General features: G+C 44.4%; 1 protein-coding gene and 1 non-coding gene across 2 annotated transcripts in view; both read left to right on the top strand.

The window, feature by feature from the left end:
* Positions 1–846: 846 nt before the first annotated feature.
* CARMIL1 (capping protein regulator and myosin 1 linker 1) overlaps positions 847–22,678 on the top strand; it is a 174,210-nt gene continuing 152,378 nt past the window's right edge. Inside the window, exons 1-2 of the mRNA NM_001397969.1 lie at positions 847–1,066; positions 4,175–4,272. Of these exons, the coding sequence (NP_001384898.1) occupies positions 1,027–1,066; positions 4,175–4,272 (138 nt within the window). The 5' untranslated portion in view covers positions 847–1,026. The remainder of the gene's footprint in view (positions 1,067–4,174; positions 4,273–22,678) is intronic.
* MIR7455 (microRNA 7455) lies at positions 857–916 on the top strand. Its single transcript, NR_161937.2, has one exon. It is a non-coding gene; the product is annotated as a microRNA 7455 (primary transcript).

Here is a 22,678-nt window from a genome sequence, read left to right as displayed (position 1 = left end):
GGAGGCATACTTCTGGCTCCCTTCAGCGTGATATCAGCCCAGGAACTCGCCTTTCCTTTCGCATCGGGGCTGCCAAGCCACCTGTAACGAGGGCATCGCCTCGGAGCGGGTGCCACGGCGGCTGCCGTCCCTATGGAGACGCAGCGGCGGAGTGCGGAAGGGGCGGTCGAGCTCTGGATCAAAGGTCGTCCTCTCGGGGCTTGAAGGGAGCCGGGTGACGAGGGCTCGCTCGATGGCAGCCACTCCCCGCGCTACATCAGTGGTTTTTTAAAGGAACGCACTACAAGGGGGAATTGCAGGGAGGCAAAGCCCGTGAGGGCTGCAGAACGACACAAACGCCGCAGGGGCAACTGCAGAGACCCCCCCCGCTCAGCCGGAGACCCATTCGGCTTAAAATCGAGAGGGGGAAACCACCGGCAAAACGGGGTCTGGGGGCGGCCCGGACCCTGAGGAGGGTGGGATCGGCCGGGACCGCCGGCCGCCGGCAGATGGCCCCCGTGGCCGCCGAGCCCTCCGCAGCGCCGGGGCTGGGGGGAAGGAGGGGCCGGCCCGGATCGCGCTGCCCTGGCGGGGGCGGGCGCCATGGCTCCGTGAGAGCGATGCTCCCGGTGGGCGCGGGCGGGCGGCTCTCGCGAGGTGAGCGGGGCGGACCGGGGTGAGGGCTCCGGCCCCGCTGCCCGCTCCTCCGCCGCCGGGGCCGGGCGGGGGGGAGGCGGGAGGCGCGGAGGGACCGGCGAGGGGGGGAAGGAGGGAGCCTCGGGGCGGGGGCCGCCCGCTCTCCCGCCCTCCCTCCCGCCTCGGGGCTGGCCGCGGGCGATTCCTCCCCTGGAAATGCCCCTCCCGGCCGCCGGGGCGGTCGCGCGGCGCAGAGGGAGCGGGCGGTGAATTGCCCCCTTCCCTCCGTCGGCGCGCACACACACAGGCGCAGGGCCGGCCCTCCTCCCCCGCCCCGCGGATTTCATGCTCGCCTGGCTCTGCGGAGGGACGGCGCGCCGCTGAACAGCCCCGCCGGGCAGCGCCTCCAGCATGGCCGAGGAGAGCGCCGAGCTCCCCCGCGAGCTCATCGGTAAGGGCCGGGGCGCGGCGGCGGGACGCGAGGAGAGCCGGGGGCGGCTGCGCTGCGCTGCGCGGGGGCTGCGAGGCCGCGCCGCGGGCGGTCGGCGGGGGCCGGGGGCTGCGGGGAGGCCGGGCTGCGGCCCTCCGAGGGGCTCCGCGGGCGGGGCGGGGGTCCCGGGGGCGGCGACGCGCGTGGGGGGCTCTCAGCCGGGGGGGAGCCGCGCTGTCAGCAGGTCCCGGAGCCTCGCGGCAGCTCTTCACAACGCTATGGAGGCTTTACGTTTCTCGTTGAATTCCCCCTGGGCATTGGCTAGTTCAAAACTCCCTTTTTTTGGTTGTTGTTGTTGTTGTTTTCCTGCGTATGTGCGCATACGAGAGGCTATTTGTAATTAAAGTTTCATGGCCGCACGCGAACAGCCCTCGCGTGCTCCATGGTGTACGCTGAAGCAGTGGTAGCTGCTGATGGGGACCTGCTGGAAATGCTGTCATCGCTGCTGGGAGCTCTCAGCACATGGATCGTTGGCAACCGGTGTCATACGGGGATAACGGGTCTGCTGCTTCAGGACCTGATGTCGCCCTGTTCGGGTGTCCTTTGGGTTTAGGAATTGGGCTGCCTCTTGAAGTGAGGGCAGAGGGTCTCACCTGTGGGGGAATGAATAACTTCAAGCGTTGCCTTAATGGCAGATGGAAACAAATTTGTCAGGCAAGGAGGTATGCGTTACATGGAATACAGTTTTCATAAGCATCTCCTCCTTCGTTGATACTGTTGCTTTGACATGGGTTGCTTCAGTCGGGGAGTGCTTTAGCTGGGATACAGTTGTAACGCTGACAAAATATTGACGAAAATCCGCTTGGAAAGTTGCAGTTGTGACGCGGTAGTGCTTGTGCATCTGTACTATACCTCTGTGCACCACAGGCAGGGTGCAGTGTGTGTGTATTACAGGGAAAGACGAATCTGAGCATCCTTGAGCACTGCAACACATTCCGTCCTCTGATGGCCCTGGGCAGTGGTGAAAAATGCCCCCTCACCCCAATCCTGGCACCCTGTGCTCACCCACCACGTTCTATGGGGCGTGTGGAGCTGTTTGCGTGGCAAGTTTGATTTCCCGTGGCATTTTGGTGTCCACGTGTTAAAAGGCTACTTTATAGATAGGCTTTTAGGAATGACTCTGGGAGCAGGACAGAAGGATGCGCCTTAAGCCTTAGTGTGGATAGGGGGGAAGGACGACACGTTTAACTGGGAGCGGGAATGTCTGAGCTGCAGCTTTTGTTGTTACTCACTTCCTGTGTGACCTTTGTCAGGTCACGTTGGCCATAGTCTTTTAAAAAGTAAAAGAAAATAATTTAATAGGAATCCCCCTGTTCACGTTGGCTTACCTGGATCTGCTCCTGCGAGGTGCCGGTGTCTGAAGGTAGGCACTGGTGTAGAAAATGAGCGAGCGCTGGAAACCGAGAGCCTTAACTTCGTATCTCTAGCACCTGATCTGGCAAATTACTTTGCAAGTCCACCTACCACCAGTGTGTACAGAATACTTTGCAGTCACATGGAAAAAAAAAAACCTGTGAAACTTAAATCTTCTCATAGAAACTTCTTCAGCCCTTTCAAACAGGTACAGCCTGACGTCCTGGCGCCTGGCTGAGCCCCAGGCCCTTCCTCTCCCCCCCCCGCCCCCGGCTGCTTGAAATAACCACAGACCCAGGCAAGAGGAAGTCTCAGAACACAGCTCCCGCTGTCGGGATGGAGGATGGGTTCGGACTTTCCCCTGGTCCTGCTACCTGACTGCCTGGGAAGCTGGCTGCCCGACTCCCTACCAAGCCTGAGAACGCTGGCAGCCTGCCATGGGCTGCCTTCCTGGGCTGGCTTCTACTGAGGAGCTCTTGTTTCCTGATAGGAAAATTAAAATTCCTGGGGAAAACATTCTGATTTGGCAGAAAAAAAAACTCCTTCTGGCAGAGAGTCACACTGAACAGGCTTATTTCTGACCCGTGCGCCCTTCTGCCCTGCAGGCAGGGCTCCTAGACTTGATGTTTGGATGAACGCAGTCAGACTATCAGAAGGAAATTGTGCAGGAAAGCTAGAGTGCTGTAATTAAAAGCCCTAGGAAGAGCCTGCAATCTTCAGTTCTAGCCTTTCAACTTTAGCCTGTGCAAGGGTGAAGTGTGTGCACCTGGGAGGGCAGAGAGTTGCCTTTGAGTTTTTTTTTCCTGCAGCAAATAGGTTAATGTGTTTAAAAGACTTCTTTCTCATTCCTTGTATGAGGGTGCTGGGGAGCAAAACATATGGAAGGTGCCAAATTGGCTCTTCCAGACAAACTCCTCTGTTTATCTGCTACTTACATCAGCGTTAGTCATTGTATAAGCTTTCTGACATGATTCCATGTGTATAAGTTCCCTTCAGACCAGGGTTCAAGCCTTTAGGGGAAAGGCTGGTTCACTTGATACTTGGTGCAGACAGCCTGTATGTGTGTGTATGCCTAAGCATGTGAAAAATTATGGCAATTAGTGAAACTTTGTTGGCACCATGAGGTGGCTGCATTGTCATTAGGAGTTGGGCTGAGATCAGGGCTGCCTTGCACAGCTCCTGCTGCATAGCTATCAGATGTTGGTGGCTGGGAATTGGCCTGGTGTGCTTCGCATCTTGAATGTGCAATGCACGAAATGTGCCAATGCTTGGTTTTCTATCATCTGACCCATTTAGCTCCCTGATAGTAACAATAACGGGTAGTATTTCTGTAATACAAGAAGTTAATTGGCTTCAGCAAGCTTTTCAGGTACAAATAATAGCAAGTGTGGAATTTGCTATATTTTCCCTGAGCAGAGGTAAGCAATGCTGGGGCTTGCCTTGGGAATGCTTTTGATGTGTAGAGCTGGAAAGAAACACAAATCATGTTTAGAATGCTGGCATATGAAATATCTAATCTTACCATAATAGATGTAAATTACTGTGTGGATGATGTACTTAATAAAAGTTGTATGTGTTAAGTGGTGATGGTTAGTACTGTTGTGCAGGCACAAGTGCAAGAAACATAGCTGTGGGTCTTCCTGAAAATGGGACTATGAAATCAGTTTCCTTCGTATGTTGACACAGAAAGTATTTAATTAATGCCTTTTCTTTCAGAAAGCATCAGGGATGTTATTGGGAGGAAGATCAAAATTTCAGTCAAGAAGAAAGTAAAGCTGGAAACCAAGGGAGACAAAGTAGATAACAAAATATTGGTGAGTACAATAGATTGGTTTGACTTGTGGAGGAAAATCCGGCATCTTTCCAGAAGGCATTTGTGTTTCTCTTGAAAGATTCTTTGAACTTTTTGTGTACTGTTAGGTACACAATGTATGTAGAATTGCTCATGCAGGAAGTACAGAAGTACCTACAAAAGTATGTAGAATTACTAATCTTGTGAGAATTTCTTCAAGTTGTTATGCAATGAAGAATGACTGTAAAGTTGTTGTGCTTCTAAAACTCAAATGGCTATTTATACTTTTTAGTATGAAGTCACTATCTGCATTTTAAAAGAAATGCTTACTGTGTGGGATCCTCCATTGTCATTCCTAAAACTGTAGTGGGGGGAAAGTGTCAAATTAATCTCACTTAAGTATGCTTTCCTGTTTCGTCAAGAATAGTTTCGCTGTCCTCTTTTGATAAGAAGAAAGCTGCAGTAATGAGCTGGTTTGCGTGCATACCGTCTCCAATACTCGGATATGCATAAGGAGATAGAACTTCATTTCTTCTCTCTTCTGATACCACTCTATCAGGAGAATAACAAACGCAAATAACTACAGTGTTGCTGTGATAGTTTGCAAGATGCTTTAAATTTGCTGCTTTGTGTGAATAAGAATGCTGTGGCATGTTTGGAAGTTTCGTCAGTGAGACTTTGTTAAAGATTTTAGATACCTGCTCCATTTTGATAGTCTGTGGTTTTTAACAAGAAAACAACATATTAATCAGTTCTGAATTATCTTCACAAAGTATGAATTTCTTATTCCAGGGCAGCAAGACTGTTGATAACCATCTGTCCTTCAGTGAGAGTAGCTACTAAAGGAATTTGAAATATTTTCTGCTTGGTATCTACCCGTATTATTTATAGCTCCTGAGTTAAATTTGTTTCTGTACCGGAAATAGTTGAGGATGTGAATGTTGATTGATCATCTCTATTTACTTGAAAGCCACGTTTACAGGGAAGGCTGGCAGTTTCACTGAAGCAGTAACACTTGATGGACTGCTTGACTTACGCAGAATCATTATTGATATCAATAGTGAAATACGTTGTGGAAGTACTGTAGTTCTGTAGTTCTGACCTAATGGGACCAAAAGAATGTCAAGCTTCGAATCCATGCAGAGGAATTGTGTCGCAAGAAAGGAGAGAATGCTTTCATGATTAGAGAAATTGACTGTTGACCACTGGGGCTGGATTTCATTTTTTCTGCTACAGAGTTCCTGTGTGAAGCAGTACAAATCACTGGCTTTTTTTTTAAAAGAAAAAAAACAACATTTCTTTACCCATGTATGTGTACCTTTATTTTATGTGGTTTTCTTTGCAGAAGTGCTGAGTGTCCTCTGCAGTGGCTGAAGGCAGTGGGGACTGTGGTTTCTTTTTAGTACAGAGTGTTCTCTGAGATGCAGGGTGATCTGAAAAAATGATACTAGCTACACCTTGAGTGTCTTCAATTAGTGGAGACTTTGGTACTACTGTGTCTAGATACTCTAATTTCTTGTCTGTGACAGAGGAGATAAACCTTCCTCTCCTCAAAAGATTCTGAAAATAAACAACTTTGCTTCAGAAACATGCAGGTGCTTTATGATAAGCACCACAGAAGACCACACAACAAAATAAAGAATTCTTGCGCTCCAAGCTAGGATTTAATGGTATTTGGCAAAAAAAAAATACATATGGCTGCACATTGTCCAATGCAGATAGAAGTGAGTACTGAGTAGCCATGCCTTGAGTGAGTGTGTCAAGCTGAATGAAGTGTTGGTGGCAGAAGCAATTCAGTATCTAAGGTCTATATCCTTAAGTGCGTGCACCTGGGGGCTCAAACATGACTGTGTGGGCAACCTTCGTGCCAGTGCTTCTTGACTCCTGAAAGCTTAGTTTTGAGATGCTTATGCTCTTCTAAGCAAGGCCTCTTGAGTTCATGTGTAGCAATTAATTGTTTTGAGATTTAGATTTAAATTTTAGCAGTAGAGTGTTTAGAAGCAAATTAACCAGCATGCGATGGTCAGCACTTAATAAGTAGAAAATCTGGTTGTACTTGGTCTAGCTAACCCCAGCTCTGTTGGTGGTATGCACACGAGGCTTTAGAGGAGGTTGATCGCAGAGGCTGAACGATCTCTCATCCTTCCTTCCTAAGTAAATCCAGCAACATCAGTGACACTTCAAGAAAAGGAGATTATTTTTAAAAGGCTGCTCTTTGCGTGTAGCTGTAAAAAACACTTGACCTCTTGCCCTGCTGTTCACGGTGTATTCAAGATACAGAGTACTAGAATATGGATATAATCATTCACTTCACTCAAGTCAGTATGCTCTAGCAAATTCCTCTTAATTAAGATGAAAATTGGAATCTGAGACTAAAGAAAAAAACAGTGCAAAAAAAAAAAAAAAAAAGAAAAATGTTGCTTAAGATGAAGACTGTTAAGATGGTGAAATTGGTGGATGAAGTCCATGCCTGCCTTAAAATAGCTTTAGAAACTTCAGGATTTCAGATTTAGGTGCCAGGGTTTGGAAATTATGACTTGGAAGTTTTGATACCAGACCTAATTCTCACTCTGCATAACCACCTTACTGCCTCAGTAATTTCAATTTGCAGTTACTTGGTTTTTCAATTTGTCATAATGATACAAACCAGCAAATGTGGCAAGACTTTTAATTGACTCTGGTCTGCCGTGTTGTCTGGCCACAGACATGGAGGCTGCAAACTGGTCTCCAACCCTGAAAAAACAATAACCAACTTGAAAAACCAATGACCAGCTTCACTGGACTTCAGGTAAGTCCCCAAGCAACTAGGCTGAAACTGCAGCCCTACCCAAGTTGTCCTTCTGTCGCAGCCTTGAGGGAGGATCTGGAAACATTGGTTGTAGTGGAGCCCTTGAACAAGCTGCAAGGGCAGCAGCCATGTGGGGTTCCCACCATACCTGAATGGGGCTGTAGATAGTGGCCAGGGGCAGCTGCGCACCGGTGACAACCAACAGGTCTGCAGAGCTGGGGCAGACCAAGGCTGAGCCGAGGTGTCCTTACGGTGGGCTGGGATCAGCCAGGGAAGTGGCTAGATTCTAGCAAAACCAAAGGCCGGTGCTGAAGTGCTGCTCTGGAACAGTGAGGTCCTGCTGCAGGTCAAGGCTTTAGCCAGCCCTTTGCCAGCAGCTAGAGCATACCTGTGCCACCTCAGGATGGATGCAGGCAGCCAAACCACAGCAGAGCCCCTGGCACACACATGCTGTGGGCTCTCTGTTCTTCCTGCCCAAGGAGAGTGCTGCTGCAAGACTGGATTGGTTTCAGCCACAGCTGCTGGGTGTGTAGAGGTCGAAGTTGTAATTTTAACACTGTTGGTTCTGTTTTGGCACCATAAGGAATCATGCATGGTACCCTGTCTAGGAGAAAAAAATTGTTTATTGTGTTGCTTCCTAATCCAGCGGCCTCTGTGATTATCCGATTACCACCTGTAGACAATCTCCAGTAGGAAACTGGGCTTCTTGCTTTCAGTGTTCATGGTGCTACTCTTTTTGCCTCAAAATTGAAGGTGTCTGTAGTGTTTTATTGCATACTTCCCATTGCAGTTTCTTCCTATCAGCAATTCGTTGAGAAGTGCAAGTTGTTAAGGCAATATAGTATGTCTGATGAGCTTGTTATAAAATACTTCAGTTTTTGGGAGTGATTCGTGATGGATAAATATTCCAAGGTACCTCTTATGTCTATTCTGCCTTATTAACAATAAAAAGGAATAGTTATGGCCCAGTTTCTTTTAGATTAGTTTTGCTTTCCCAAACGAATCTCATACTTACTGCAAACAGCTGTGTTCTCTGTATGGCTGCTCTGTTGTGATTTTTGGTTGTGTTTTAACGTTTTCCTAACCTTAAGGTCAGGGGAGTGTGATGTGATGTAGTAACTGAGAGAGCTTTATTAGGAAATCCCGTTGAGGAGTCTCAGTTACGCTGCTGCCCTCAGGTCATTTGCGTTCTCCTTGTTAAAATATTGCAGTGCTACTTCTGGAGCAGTGACAGTTGCTTTGGCAGGTGGCTCTCCTTGAAATACTCTGTATGATCAGCATGGATTTACTGAGAGTAATTCATATGTCCTTGTCACTTTTTTGGGGGGCGTATGTTGCCAAAGACTTTGAAAACAAAATTCCTGCTTTACTCCTGTCAAATGCGTTTATATTTATTGTGTGCACATGGTGTGAGATTTCATGGCCTACCTCTAAAGACTCACTGCTGAAGAGTGAACATTTATTTAAAACTATGTATATACGTACCTGTATGTACTTTTAAAGGATCAGTTATGGCCCTCTTGTGCGCTGTCCATGCGGCGGCGTGAAGAACCTGGCGGAATTTACTGAAGCTGAGTAAAGCTGAGCTGCCGTGCCCGTTCAGCTATAAGGATAGCAGTCTCAGAGTGGAGGCAGTAATGTTTTGCAGAGCCAAAACTATTTTGGGATTAAAAGCTCTGGCGCTTGTTTCCCATTGCTCATCTTTTGTCATGATCCATCTATGGTTTTCAATCTGAATAGAGATGAAATTCTGTATCCGAGTAGGTGCGAGCATAAAAAATACTCACTCCTGTTAAATCGACGTGAAGCTCACAGGGTTGTCCAAGGTTGGTTTTACATAAAACGTGTGCTATCTTGCACTTTATATCATGCCAGCTGGTGTGTGAATATGATCTTCAGCATGGACATGCTTGTAGAATAATGGTGTTTCCTCTTCCGAGCGCACAACGCTGAGTGTTATGACATATATCTTAAGTGTGTATTTATAAATACGAAAGGAAGTAGGTGTTGGTACATCCCTCATGTCAGGAAACATAAATAAAGCAAGAGAGAGTAATAAAAAATATGTGAGAATACATTTTAATCAGTTTATAAGACGGGTCTTAAAACAATTGGGCTGTGGCTTATTGCTGCAGAAAACTGAAATAATGGGAATGCTGCTGGGAAGAGGACTTACGAATCCAGTTGTATTATTGTGCAGTTAATTTATTAATGCAGTTGTATATGAATGTGTTAATGCTGTTGCACATAGTTCCAAAATAGGAAATGTTTTAAAAACTTGCACAGAAATGAACTTTTAAAATAAATCTACGTATAAACTGTACACTGATCCGTAATGCCTGCGAGGTTTTACACACTTAACATTCTGATGCTGTAATGGTACATGCAAATGTTAAGATCATCCTTGCTGAGAAGCTTCCGCTTCTAGGAGAAGAATCCAGAATCAACCAAGTGGAGGGAAATGGTGCCCTTCCTTGTGGGTTTCTGGGGCTGGGAATTGCAGTTTTTTCTTCTGCTTCTCCTTATGACTGCTACTTCCAGTTTTCCTTCTCTTCCTCTTCCTTATTTCTAACCTCTCCCCCACTGAAAACACATACTGCAGGAAGAACCATGTGTCTTGTGTTGTGCACTGTTGACACACTTGTATAGCTTTTTAGCATAATAATAGGAATAAACCGTGAGGCAGTGCTTGGGCATTCTGCTCCTTTCCCTCAGGTTTGTCTGCCTTAAGGGTAAGCAGTAATCTGCTCTCTAATTAAATTGGCCTTTGACCAAAGCGAAACGGTCCTTTTTCTCTGGCTACCCAGGCAAAAACGCAAATTTTCCACAGCCCTGGCTCTTCTGTGTCCTTCTGAGTGCAGCTCTGCCCCAAGCTGTATGCTTTCTTTGACACTTGATTCAGGCATGGAAGATTTCTTGCATGTTGAGAGTACGGTGCGTTCTCACGTTCTCAGTAGCACGTGCTTTGGGAGGGTAGAGTTATGACTTCATCAGCACATTAGCTTGCTTGCACTTGGCTTCTATAATTTTGGACAATTGGCACACCTAGGAAAAGGTAAGAAAAGGTGACTCTGCTTCCATTGCCCAGAAAGCAGCTGCCTTTGTTCTGTCTCAGGTACTCAGCGCTCACCTGAGCAGCCCTTATCTGTGCTGTGCAAAGAGGAAATGTAAACACCACCTCACTCTCAGTGGCTTCTGGTTTTCTGTTCACAGCTCTCAGGAAGACAGGGCTGGTAGGAAGAAGGGCTCCGCTGTGGCTCTGAATGACACATAGAATCTTTCCTTCTATCAATTTTTCATAACCCAATAAAAGAATCTATTTTTTAAAAACCATCATAGTCTTTCTATTTCTTTTGCTGAATATATAATGTACCAAAGTGGTTTGCTAATGTACTTTTGTTTCCAGAGTGCCTGACTCCCTGCCACCGTAATTTATGAAATGCAACCTTCTTAAGTGAGGATTTGCATTGAAATCTATGCATGAAAGTGGCAGAGGAGTGAATATTACACATAATTTCCAAAAGCTTGAAGTGAAAAATATGAAGTGAGCATTAGGGTCAAATTCTTGTCTTTGTCACTCTTCACCAATGATGGCTTTTTTTTTCTTTTTTTCAAGAAAGAAAAGGCTTGGGGGTGGTCGGGGAGGACAGAATATGTGTTGTTTGGTGGACCAGTATAAATGCAAAAATCTTGTCTATGTTTTTTTTTTTCCTCTCATGGCTTGCTTTATCTGCCTGGAGATATTTACTCAAGGAAAAGATTTCTTGCCCATGAACTGTGGCTTGCTTTCCTCTAAGTGATGTGGGGGATGCAGTGAGCTTGAAAAAGGCCACAAGGTCTGCTAATTGAAAAGCCAGTGCCACGCACGGTGAAAAATGCTGTCTGTTGCTCAAGAGCCCCTCTCTTTGGCCACTGCTGTGGTAGAGGATTTGGGAACGTGTCCAGCTTGTCTGATGATTAAAATATTTACTTGGGATCACCTACAATTCTGCTGCTTTTTTTTTTTTTTTTTTTTTCCTCCTGGCAGAAGTAATTTAAATCTGTGTAAGATAATTACAGGCCCGGTATGTAAAATTATTTGTTAAATGTAATTGCTGCTAAATGTGCTTTGTATTGCTGCTGCAATCCCCAAGCTGATTCCTGCCCCCGTTTGTGCCTAATCGCTCCCTATTTCCAAAGCACCCCCTCTGCCACAACTCACGAGTGATAGCTTTTGGTTAATGACGGGTTCCTTCATTTGAACATTTAAGCTGATAAAGTATAACTATGTAAATTTAATTACTAAAGGCAGGGCCTGATAACCCTGCATTCCTGCAACAGCCTCACCAAAGTTAATTGGCTTGCTCGGGTTAGGGGGAGCCAGGGTAGCAGAACTAGGCCCAGCTATCTGCAACTTGGGGGTTTAACGTTAGTATATAGAAACAAGTTTCTGCTGGTTGGTGCAAAATGGGGAGAAAATGTCACAGCTAAAATGCCTGCAAGATAGAAACGAAAAGCAAATGAGGAGCAGCTTGTACTTGGACAGGTGATGTTTCTGGTTCTTCTTTGCACAGTGACTCTTAGAAAAGTTGAAAATCATGGACTTTTCTTACGGGGGCTGAATGTTCTTCAGCTTATTCCCTGGGCTGATAAACGGCATTTGAATCCCTGCATGTTGTAGAAGACATCTGTGATAGGATGACAGGCTTAAATATGTGTGTGAGGGGATGGAAAACAGTTGTGGAGGGCCTGGGCCTGGGCCTGGGCCTGGGCCTACGCCTACTTTCCCCTTAAGAGTTCTGACCTGCATTGCTTTTTTCAAGGAGTGTCTATACTTGTTTCTTTGCTTTTTTAACTTCAGTTAAAGCAGTGGTTAGCAAGTAACAGGCAGACTGCAAAGTAGGCAGCAGTGCATCTGGGCTCATTGAAAGCTCTCTTAATAGCTGCCGCTTAGGAAGGTGAGGCCACTTGGAGCAAGCCATTTCTATTTCATGCTCCTGAATGTTTGGAAGAGTCATGCTGGAGACGCATGTTTATGAAATATGCACTTCAGATCCTCTAAACACATCCTCAGTTCTCTGACCGAACTGCATCCTCCACTTGTACATCAAACTTTGCCAGTCCATTGCTTTTGTAAGGCTTCATGAAATTCTGCAGATTTGAGCTGAACTATCAATGCCTACTTATTCTTGGGGCTGGAGAGGAAAACAAGAGGGTAGTATAGTTGCTACAGAGAGGTTTCTACTTAGATCTGATTAGGGAAAATGAATGGCTGTTGACCCTGATCTGGATTGGGAGATGGGGCACTGCTGTGTTTGTTCAGGGCTAACCTTTGAATAAAAAGGCTTCTATCTCTGCCTTCGAGGCCACTAGCAAGACTGCAACTATTCATACAAAGCCATTGATAAAGGGGAAAACTTACAAAGGCTCATCTCCTAACAAGCACTTGAGCCTGGTGCTTAAGAATAATACTGTCCTTTACCCCGAGATGCAGCTGGAGGAGCCATAGGTGTGGAGTAGTGAAGGCAGGTTAATGTTTGGGCTTGTGGAGCAGCAAGTTTCAGCTGAAGATCTTCTCTTCTGGTTTCTGCATTGTAACTAGTAAGCATTTGAGGAAATGCTCACTTTCTCAGGCATTACTGCATTGATGAGTAATGATTACCGATGTCTCCACAAGCTCACTCATATTACAAACCTAAATTAGGTTTTGTGAAGCATGTTGCTGTATACTGTGTACACTTGTTGCATACCTTCTGGGTATCTGTTTTCCCTTTCCCATATCCCTCTTTACTGTTCTTCATCTTCTCTTCAGGAGGTTCCAGGAAACTTTCCTATCTATGGAATCACAGGACTCGTGTTTGCTTTTCAGCTTACCCCTGCTCTTACACTAGCATCCCATTTTCCCCAAAGTGTATTTATTTTCTTCTTCTTCCTTTCCTCACTGAGATAATACTGATGTATTTGGATGTATCTGTATATTTATATCCCATAAATACAAGGATGATGGACATAAATTAATGTTACTGTGCTAAAAAAAACCCACAAAAGAATGACTACTATCAATTTCTTCTTTGTTCTGTATATGATTGTACGTGATACTACTCATATAGAAGGAACATTCTCTGCTTTCTTGTTCTCAGGTTTAATCAGCGATAGATCTATGTTACTTATGTCATGGGAGCAGTTTGGTTCATACCTGGCATTATGGCCTGTCAGTATAATTTGGCTTTAGGCTCTTCCCACATTTGCCAAAGCAGCTTTCTTTGGTTTGAAAAGAAATAAATACATGGCTAGCATCTCAACAGGGTATTATACAGAGTATGCAAGTCCTGGGGGGACACAAGGCAGTATGATGGCCACGAGTCGTGCTTGGCACTGCTCTTTCCATCTCTCTAGGTAGACGAACTGATGTGTTTAAGGAAAAAAAGTAGCAACAATAAGTAGAGCTGCAGTATAGAACGGCAATTTAAATGTGATTAGCTGATGGTGTGGATAGTGCCACAGCAGTCTAAAATCTTGTTAAAAAAACCAAACAAACAAAACTTGATTTCCTCTGTGAATAGAATGCTGAGTTGCCCAATTTTTATAGTTATCTCTTAGCTTTGGGAAGACATTTTCTAAAATATTTGGCAGTGCCAAGCGATTCAACTGCACCTTGTGCAGTCTGTACCATTTCCTTCACAAAGGATTTCACAGCCACTCTTCTGCCATTTACATGCTTTCGTCACAGAAGCAAGCTGCAAAGCGGAGCTGAATGCCAAGTGCTCTCAGGCTTCTGTGTAGGTATGTCAACTCAAGATTTGAGAAACTGCTTATCGGGAGAAGAGTGGTGGTCAGTCTTTAGCCAAATCCTAAGAGAAGTCTTCAGAAATAGCCTAATCCAACAGGGATATATATATGTTTCAGTTGGAAACTGCTGCTGGTTTTTGACTTCACTCAACGCTGTTAAAAATGCACAGATCTCAACTCTCCAAATTTACATATTCAGATTAGATTTTAGGTGGTAGTAGGATTAATGCCAGCACTGAAAACACCTTGCTTTTTTGCCTTCTTATTGTTAAACTGTGATCTTTTATCGGCAGACAGAGATTTATTAAACTTAGTAAATGCTTTTTGTAAGTTGTTGAAATACATTCTTGCCCCCTTAAGTAATGTGAAAGCAGCTCCCAACACAAAAGCTGAGGATTGAGTTAGTTTCATGTGCTATATCTAATGTAATGCTATCCTTTTAAAGTCCTTCCTGTAACATGATTAGATCGATCTGCTGTTGTTTGTATGTGCGTGAAATTGTGTGAAATTAAAATCCTGCAGGTTTTTGTATGGTATTCATTTATCACAAATGTAGCCTTAATGCAATTTCAGTAGGTCTTTATTCAGCCTGAATGGTTAACAAGTCTGCCTAAAATAGATTATTATTCTATTTCCCTGTATTTTTTTTTCTGGTCCTTTTTTAGGGGAGGGTTGAGGAGGTGGGGGAATACTCATCTTGTTTTTCCTTCCTGGGGGTCTGTTTACTCTTGCCATAAAGAATAAGTTGCAGACAATCGTTTGAAATCAAGACTGTACTTAAGAACATATGCATGATTTAAGTAAGCCGTTCTGCCTCCCTCTTCACCTCTGTCCCTGTTCCAGCCTTCCACTGCTCCCCAGGATCTGATTTGTATGTTGCTGACAGTGCCTCTCCCTTCAGCCACAAGCCAGCAGTAAGCTTGAATGGAGGTCAGTGCGCTTGTGCTTGATGCAGAACTTTAGGGACCTCGTTTCCTTGCCTTCCCAGGTTCCGCTAGCATGGAAGCCAGAGCTGCATGCTGCTGCTGTTCTCTGGCTAAGTAAGTAACACTGTGTCAAGCCAGATGCATGGATCTGCTTGGTGCTGGTTGACTTCAGGACTGGATGGGAACAAGGCATTTGCTAGCCGTGCTGCTCTCATAGCACCAAAAAAGTAAAGTTGGAGATTTGTATCAGAGGGAATGCATTTTCTTACTATCCAGTTACAATATGCACACCCTGTGAGGAGCCAATATTGGAAATGTTTTTCCAAGCAATCTTCTGAAATAATTTCTAAACAATTTCTAAAATAATAATAATAAAATATTTGATTCTGCAAAAGGGGATATACAGTCTGAAGGAACTGGCAAAAAGGAGTAACTTCCTCTGCCTTCCTGTGTCACTGGTTCTGAAGTGATAATAGCAGCTTTTTCTGGAACGTGGAAGAAGAGTTGGCACAGACATCAGACTTACAGCCTGTCAGGAATGAAGCAAACTGCCTTATTGTTCTTGTGTCTTTGTGTTCTCTTGAAATAAGTTTTTTTTTTTTTTTTTTTTTCCATGGATTGGGCAAAGGGTTTGAGTGTAAGTAACCTACCATTCTCACAGGGCTTTCGTTCTCAGTAATTTCAGATCTGATAAAAAGCTGTTATTTCAGTACAGTTATTTATTTACACCATTACAGTTCAGTTTTTGTGGGTTTCACAAACTGCATGAGCTTTGTTTCTGTAGGAATACCATCGTGATAAGTTAAGCAAGTTGAGAGAGAATTACAGTAGAATATATAGGACACCTGTGGCAGAGAACAGGCAGTGCTCCTCCCTCTCCCAAAGCTGTGTTTGAAGCTGTTCTTTACCTTTGAGGTCCTCTTCTCTGTACTAAATCTTAAAATAACGAAGTATGCTAAGAAAGTCTCTAAAATGCATGGGATCTAGATTTGTCTTTGGAAGGCTGACTGACTTATTTGGCAGAGCGTGGTTTTTACCATCTCGTGTCTTGAAGGACGCTGAGCTTTGTACCCATCGGTATCAGATGGCCCTTCCTGGGGTAGCAGAGAGTTTTCATAACTGACCTTTGGATAATCTGATTGCTTCGTCTAGTTAGAACAAACAAAAAAATAATGTCATAGAATATCCTGAGTTGGAAGGGACCCATAAGAATCGCTGAGTCCAAGTCCTGACTCCACATAGGAACGCCCAAAATCCAAACTACGAGATCAGTGTCCAGACGCTCCTTGAATTCCAGCCCCTGGGGCCGTGCCACAGCCCTGGGCGGCCCATTCCATGCCCACTGCCCTCTGGTGCAGCCCCTGTCCCTGACCCCCAGCTGCCCCTCCCCTGACACAGCTCCATGCCATTCCCTCAGGCCCTGTCACTGTCACACAGAGCAGAGCTCAGCGCTGCCCCTCCACTCCCTGTGAGGAGCTGCAGTCGCCATCAGGCCTCCCCTCAGCTCCACTGCTCTGAGTTGAGCCAACACAGGGACTTCAGCTGCTGCTCATGCATCTTGCCCTCCAGACCCTTCAGCATCTTTGTAGCCCTACTTTGGACACTTCAAAAGTTTTATGTGTTTCTGTGGTCAGATTGAATCTGTCCTGCCGTCTTTTTCACTTAGCCCGTGGAAATCCATTGAACACAGATCTGCCATGCTTCTGCTGTTTCTGAATAACCCAGCTGCTCTGTTACATTGAACTATATCTGCTTAAGATGTGACCGGAACCCGATTCTGGTTTCTTAGCTCAAAGTCTAGAGTGCTCCCAGGTGGCATCTGGAGCTGGGAGTTGCAAGGTGAGGAGTGGATTGGATTGGATTGCTCTGCTGAGGGCTTTGTGACCTACCTGAGGGTTAGTGGGTCTATTGGGGTGTGGTGGATTCATGCTGTGGGACTGGACATTTGGTTAATTCTTAAGGCACTGTGCATGCACTGACATGAGGAAACTTAGTATCTTGGATACGGTAGCCTCCAGCAGTAGCATTAAGCTCCTTCTCTATTTTTTTCTTCTTTTTTTTTTCAAATTTCTATGTAATGGAAAATCTGTTCTGAGCTGATTTTAGCATTACATGGAGGTAAAAATTCCCAGCAGTTTGCAGTTATCAGTATACCACTGTGTGGCAAGGTTGCTTTCAAGCATCTGAAATGGGGATATTGATGTTTTCCTCTCCTGTAGGCAGAGTTCATGCGTAAAATTAATGTTGAGCTTCTGAGGGTGTTTAATAACGACCCCTCCCATGAATGTATACCAATGCACATGATGTTATATCTATTGGTGCTTAGATTGTACTGTGTCTTAAGGAGCCACTTTATTACACGTTACTCAATAAGTGCACAAAGATTATATATATTTCAAAGTTAGTTACGGTCTTATTTTATTTTAAGGTCAGTAGAATAACCAAAATAAGAGGCAATAAAATCATATCATCTGAGCTCAGCATGTTGCCTCTTCCACTGAGGTGGTGTTCAGCTGCTACACGTGTGGTTTCTGCAGACAGCCGGTGCATCTGCGGGTTCTGCATTGCCTGCTTGTTTCAGTCAGAGAACACCCCTCTGCCAACACATGCTGTGAAAAGCCTCAGCCTGGCCCATCTTCTGTGCTGCTTGTAGCTTTATCTGCTTTGTTATTCATTATTAAATGCATACTTGACAAGTGCTATAAAATCCCTTTCACTCTGGTTGAACCCAAGAACCGTCACTGAGAGTCTGGAGCGGTCATTAATTTTTGTTTAATGCAAATGCTGTGTATTTCTGCTTTCCAGTAAGTGCACTTCACAACAGCACACTTAAAAGACTGATAGATTCTCCCCGAACGGTCCTTTAAGCAGTGGATTAATGTAAAAATGAAGTCCTACATTTTTCCAGATTTCTATTTAACACAGAAGCATGAATACCTTGCGTTCAAAAATGTTCCTGAAGGTAATCCTAAAGTACTCGGTTTAAACATTCAGTGTTGCAGTTTTTTGGTTTATTTTAAACTTTATGATTAAGTAAACAAACAAATGGAGGCTTTGTTTTTCCTTCTTAATCTCTGTCTTGTGTAAGCACTGGCTTGTCTTTCTGCTTTTACTAAGTATGTTCTGACTCATTTTTTATTACGTTAGAGTCCTTTTATTTATTCCTTATTGTAGGAAGATTCAAATACTTGGGAGCTATAACTCTACCTGGTACTAACCCAAGGCACCAGCTTTTCCTCTAAAGGGAGAGGAACGGAGATCACAATTTGATAAGAAAATACCTTTTTTTAAATACAGACTTTTTGGTGATGAATTTACCCTGGCTAAAACTTCCAAGAAAATGTACGTATGTATATATTTGTTTTTAAAACATCAATTTTCAGACTGTTTTTTTGTAAGAGTTTTCTCTCGGGTCAAGAGACGTAGCCTTGGGACTCCTCATGCGATTGGATATAACAGTAGCAGTGGCCTGAGACATCATTTTTACTGTCAGAATATCTAAGCGGGGGAGAGTATTACCCTTCCTCCTGAAAAGAGCAAAGAAGCAGATAGGAGGCTGCTTGGAGAGTATTTGAAAATAAGGCCAAGGAAAGGGAGATCAAGGCCAGAGGAATTACTTGCTGCACAGGGTGTTTCCCACTTGTATTCTATACTTAACAGACTGCAGCTGTGAGCCATGTCCTTCTCCACACAGCAGAAGGCCTTGGATGGAAAGGCACGCTCTCCTTTTCTCGTTAGGGGTCAACTTGTGTCTCTATAATTGGGCAAACAGGAGCTGAAAAGACAGTGATGGAGCTCAAGTGGCTGTAGAGGACTTGGTTAGGCTACACACTATGTATTTTTATGGCCCTTATTAGTGAAGACGTCCAAGGAATTAAGTCTACTCATGCCTCAGTCTCTTGGGTTTTATCCAGTCTTAACTGTGACCATCTTAGCTGTTTCATAGTTTCACTTTACTTGGCCAAGTCCTGGTGAAATAGCTACATGCCATCTGCAAAAAATAACCAATTGGATAAACTTTGTAGTCTTACTTCCTCCAGCTGGCTGAGTGTTCACAGAAATGCCACCCTGTTTCTTTTCCAGGTGGATTTGACAGCTCTTCCTTGGAAATCTCAGACACCTGTGCAGAACCTGCTGTTCAGATGCTTGAGTGTGGCTTGATGGATTATTGTCTGAACTTCATTCCTATGCCCAAACTTGCTGATGCTGGTGTAAATATTAGTGTTTACCTCCTGCAAAGCCTCATGTAGGCAAGGCCTCGCTGTTATTTGTGCCAATGCTTTTTCAGTAAGTGCTGTCTCTCAAAGATTTCTGGAAGGAGTGTGGGCTTGTGTGAGAATACCAGCCTGTGTTGCTGAGGGTGGTGTGTGGTTGTTGGCTTAGCCTTGCTCTCCAAAAATCAGGCTTTGCTGAGATTTTTCTGCTTCGCTTCTGTTCTCCCTGCCATTTTGTTGTTGTTGTTGTTGTTTTTTGGGGGGGAGGCTTGAGGTGCGGGAAGATGATTGTTCACACATTGAAACTTGAAAATAAAACTTTAATGTGTGTTTGCTTCAGGTGTTGTTATATCAGAGTACATGAGGATGGCATTAGCTCTTGAGTTAAACTGCATTTTGGCTGTTGTTTATGAGTGAAGATTTAGAAAGTTGGGACCATCATGCAATCATTTATAATGGCTGTTTCTAGTGACAGAAAGCCAGAAGGATAATCTGTTACCTCAGGTCATATTGGCAGTCATGTCTGCTGTTGCATTCATTTCTTTGGATTTAACGGTAATAAAAATGTCTGAACATAAGCTCTGAGAAGTATACCGATAACAGACTGAATGATAAGTATGATTATTTAATAGCATTAAATACTTATGTGGAGGTATATAAAAATCTCTAACCAGCAACATCTAATAACGGAAGAGAATTGTCAGTTTACTGTCGCCATCATATAAATCATCTTAAACCATTCACACTGGGCATGGACCTTGAGTCTTCCCCCATACCCCCAAGCCAAATAAATGTTTTGTTGTTGGTATGTTGGTTTTGGGTTTTTTTTTTTTTTAACTCAAAAAGTGATTAGTTGGATTGAATGAGGAGGATGATTTAATGACAAGGGGATAAGATCTTGAGTCCCGGAGTCATAAATGATACTGGGAGCTTTCAGCAGCTGTTTATTTTCATAAGAAGGCAGACTCTTTTGGAAAGACTCCACTTATTGTGCAGCTGGGAAAACACATATCAAGCAAAAATGCAGTTTGAGTTGGGCTTGACAAGCCAACTTTTTTTTTTTAATTCTTCTCTTCCGACATGAAGTCTGTGCTTTCACGTAGGTGATTTTGGTGTAGTTTGGTGCCTTCCAGTTTGTGCTTCCCCAGTGAAGCTCTTTTGGTAGGCTCCCCTGCACAAGTGTTCTCTCTTTGAAGGGAAACTCAGTGTCCATGCGCTGCTGTCATGAGCTGTGATTTCCTGGGGAGTTTGAGGCAGACATGAAGGGAGCGTATAAACAGGAGGGGGAGCAGCTGTTTACAAGGGTGGATAGTGACAGGACAAGGGGGAATGGTTTTAAACTGAGACAGGGGAGGTTTAGGTTAGAGATGAGGAGGAAGTTTTTCACACAAAGGGTGGTGACGCACTGGAACAGGTTGCCCAAGGAGGTTGTGGATGCCCCATCCCTGGAGGCATTCAAGGCCAGGCTGGATGTGGCTCTGGGCAGCCTGGTCTGGTGGTTGGTGACCCTGCACATAGCAGGGGGGTTGAAACTCGATGATCAATGTGGTCCTTTTCAACCCAGGCCATTCTATGATTCTATGATACCCACTGACTAGGACAATTAAAAAGCATTTTGTAGTTAAAATTTTCTCTCTTACACTAATGTAGGATTTTCCTCTTTTGAAAATGCTAATATATCTTAGAAGATCTTTATGATTTGTTTGCACTTCATAGCAAAATACATATTTTGCAGTGTATTTATTAAAGAAAGAAAGAAAAGAGCCAGAGAGGAATTGTGTCTGTCTCTCAGGAATATCACCTGCAACTGAGATGTAAAACTCTTCCCTGAAGTGAAACTCTGCACAGATTTATTAAGTAGGCAAAAAACAGTGCGAGACGACACAAGAGTTTAATAGATTTTAACAAATGGTATGCAAAGATAAGAGAAAAATATTTATAGTACTACAGGTCTGCTAGTATTTTAAAGGACCTTGAAGATATTGGAGTGCAGCTGTTCTTGTTAATCTAATGGTAGAGGATCTTTCCTTTGAAAAATGTGAGTGTGGTGGGGGCTGGTTTACATCCTTGCAAGTAAAAGTCCTGAAAATAATGACTGGAGATGTTAACATCTGTCTGGACTGAGGTGGAAAGATCTACAGATTCGAGGCAGACCATAGGAGGATGATTTATGCTTTGGTAACAGTGAGTATTTATTCGGTTTTGACTGATCGGTCTGGGAATGGGATTTCAGTGCCAAAAATGCAGCGTGAAAGCAATACAGCTTCTGAAGAAGCAGCCCTTTCTCTCTCTCTTAGTTAAGTAATGGGCATGAGCTACTGAAACTCTTGTTGGATGAAATTGGAGATTTTCTAACTTCTTAACCACAATATGGTTTGAGGGCTGATTCCTGAAATGGAAGAGGTCTAAGGACAGAAGCAACCAACTTTATGTAATTTAATAGAAAGCAAAGATGATAGTTTTGTAGATGAGAGAAGATGGGCCCTACTGAGCAGTTGTGAGTGTTGAAGTATTTCTTTTCTTTGCACTTCTTGGATGTCCCTGTGTGTGCTGAATAATCTGACTGACCTTGACTCTAATGAGTGATTACTTAAGAGATTGTTCGGTTATGGTTTGTTGAATTCTGGACGGTTTTCCTTGGTGTGGAAACTTTCCTTGTATGTGGGACATTATGTGGTACAATTCTTTCTTCATAACCTTTCCACTTAAAAGGTCATTAATGTTTAAAAATACTTTTGGAAAGTTGTTTGCAACTAACCTTGTGGCTGCTGTCAGAATTATTCTGCTGAGCGGCAAGACCAAGTTCTGTGGGCTCTGTGAGAGTTTCCATTTCAGTGTGATACAGTGCATAAACTGCCTCTCTTGGTTTGTTCTCTTCTGTGGGTGAATTCACTGATCTCCTGAAAAGCTGATGCTTCATTGGGCGGGAAAAGCCTATGGTGTCCATGATGATGCGGATGTTTTCCTGGCTGAGAAAGTGTGACCTAATGTCAAAACCCTGCCTGGCTTTTGTGGCTTTTCACCTACCTGTTTCAAAAGTAAAAAGTGTTAATCTCTTTGTAATCCCCCCACGTGGGAGAGAAAGGGAGAGAGAGAGAGAGATGGAGAGAGAAGCAACAGCCTGTTTATGTTTCTGAAAGAATAAAACCACAGAAATAACTTTGAATGCTTTCCCTACCCTGGAAGCTCCTTTCTGTTATTTGTAGCCATATGTGAGAGAGCAGGCTGCTTGCAGTGAGCATTTGTCTTTCGCTTGGTCCTCAGGGGCGAAAGGCTTTGCAGCTAGAAAGTGACTGTGCAGTCCTGCGGCCTGCTCTGTTTTGCTGAGGTTTGATGATGGCAGGAGGGATAGGGGCTGTGCGAGCTGAATGGACGGAGGCTGCTGCAGGACAGTTTGCCTTGCTAGTGTCAACTAAAGCCAGGTATCAGACCACGGTGTGGTGGAATAGAAGCTGGAAGAAGCTCTTGGAAGCTGGAACTAGTCAGCTTCGTGGTGCCAAGAAGGGAAAAACTGATTGAAATGTTCAGTGCGTTTCCTCTCTCCTCATCCCTGTCTCTTGCATCTTTTATTTTGGTTAGCAGTCAAAGCCTGTGTGCTGAGTATTGAATGAATGGATTATGCTGCACTGGTGTTAGGTGCCTAATGAACCTCATTTTTAAAAGACTTTGCAGACTGCCTTGGTTAACCCAGCTGGGTTTTTTTTGGAAATTCTTGCTTTGGCAGAAGGTTTT

This window comes from Gallus gallus, chromosome 2, assembly GCF_016699485.2.
Source record: "Gallus gallus isolate bGalGal1 chromosome 2, bGalGal1.mat.broiler.GRCg7b, whole genome shotgun sequence".
In the NCBI taxonomy this organism is placed as follows: Eukaryota; Metazoa; Chordata; class Aves; order Galliformes; family Phasianidae; genus Gallus; species Gallus gallus.
This window is presented reverse-complemented; position numbering and strand designations above follow the sequence as displayed.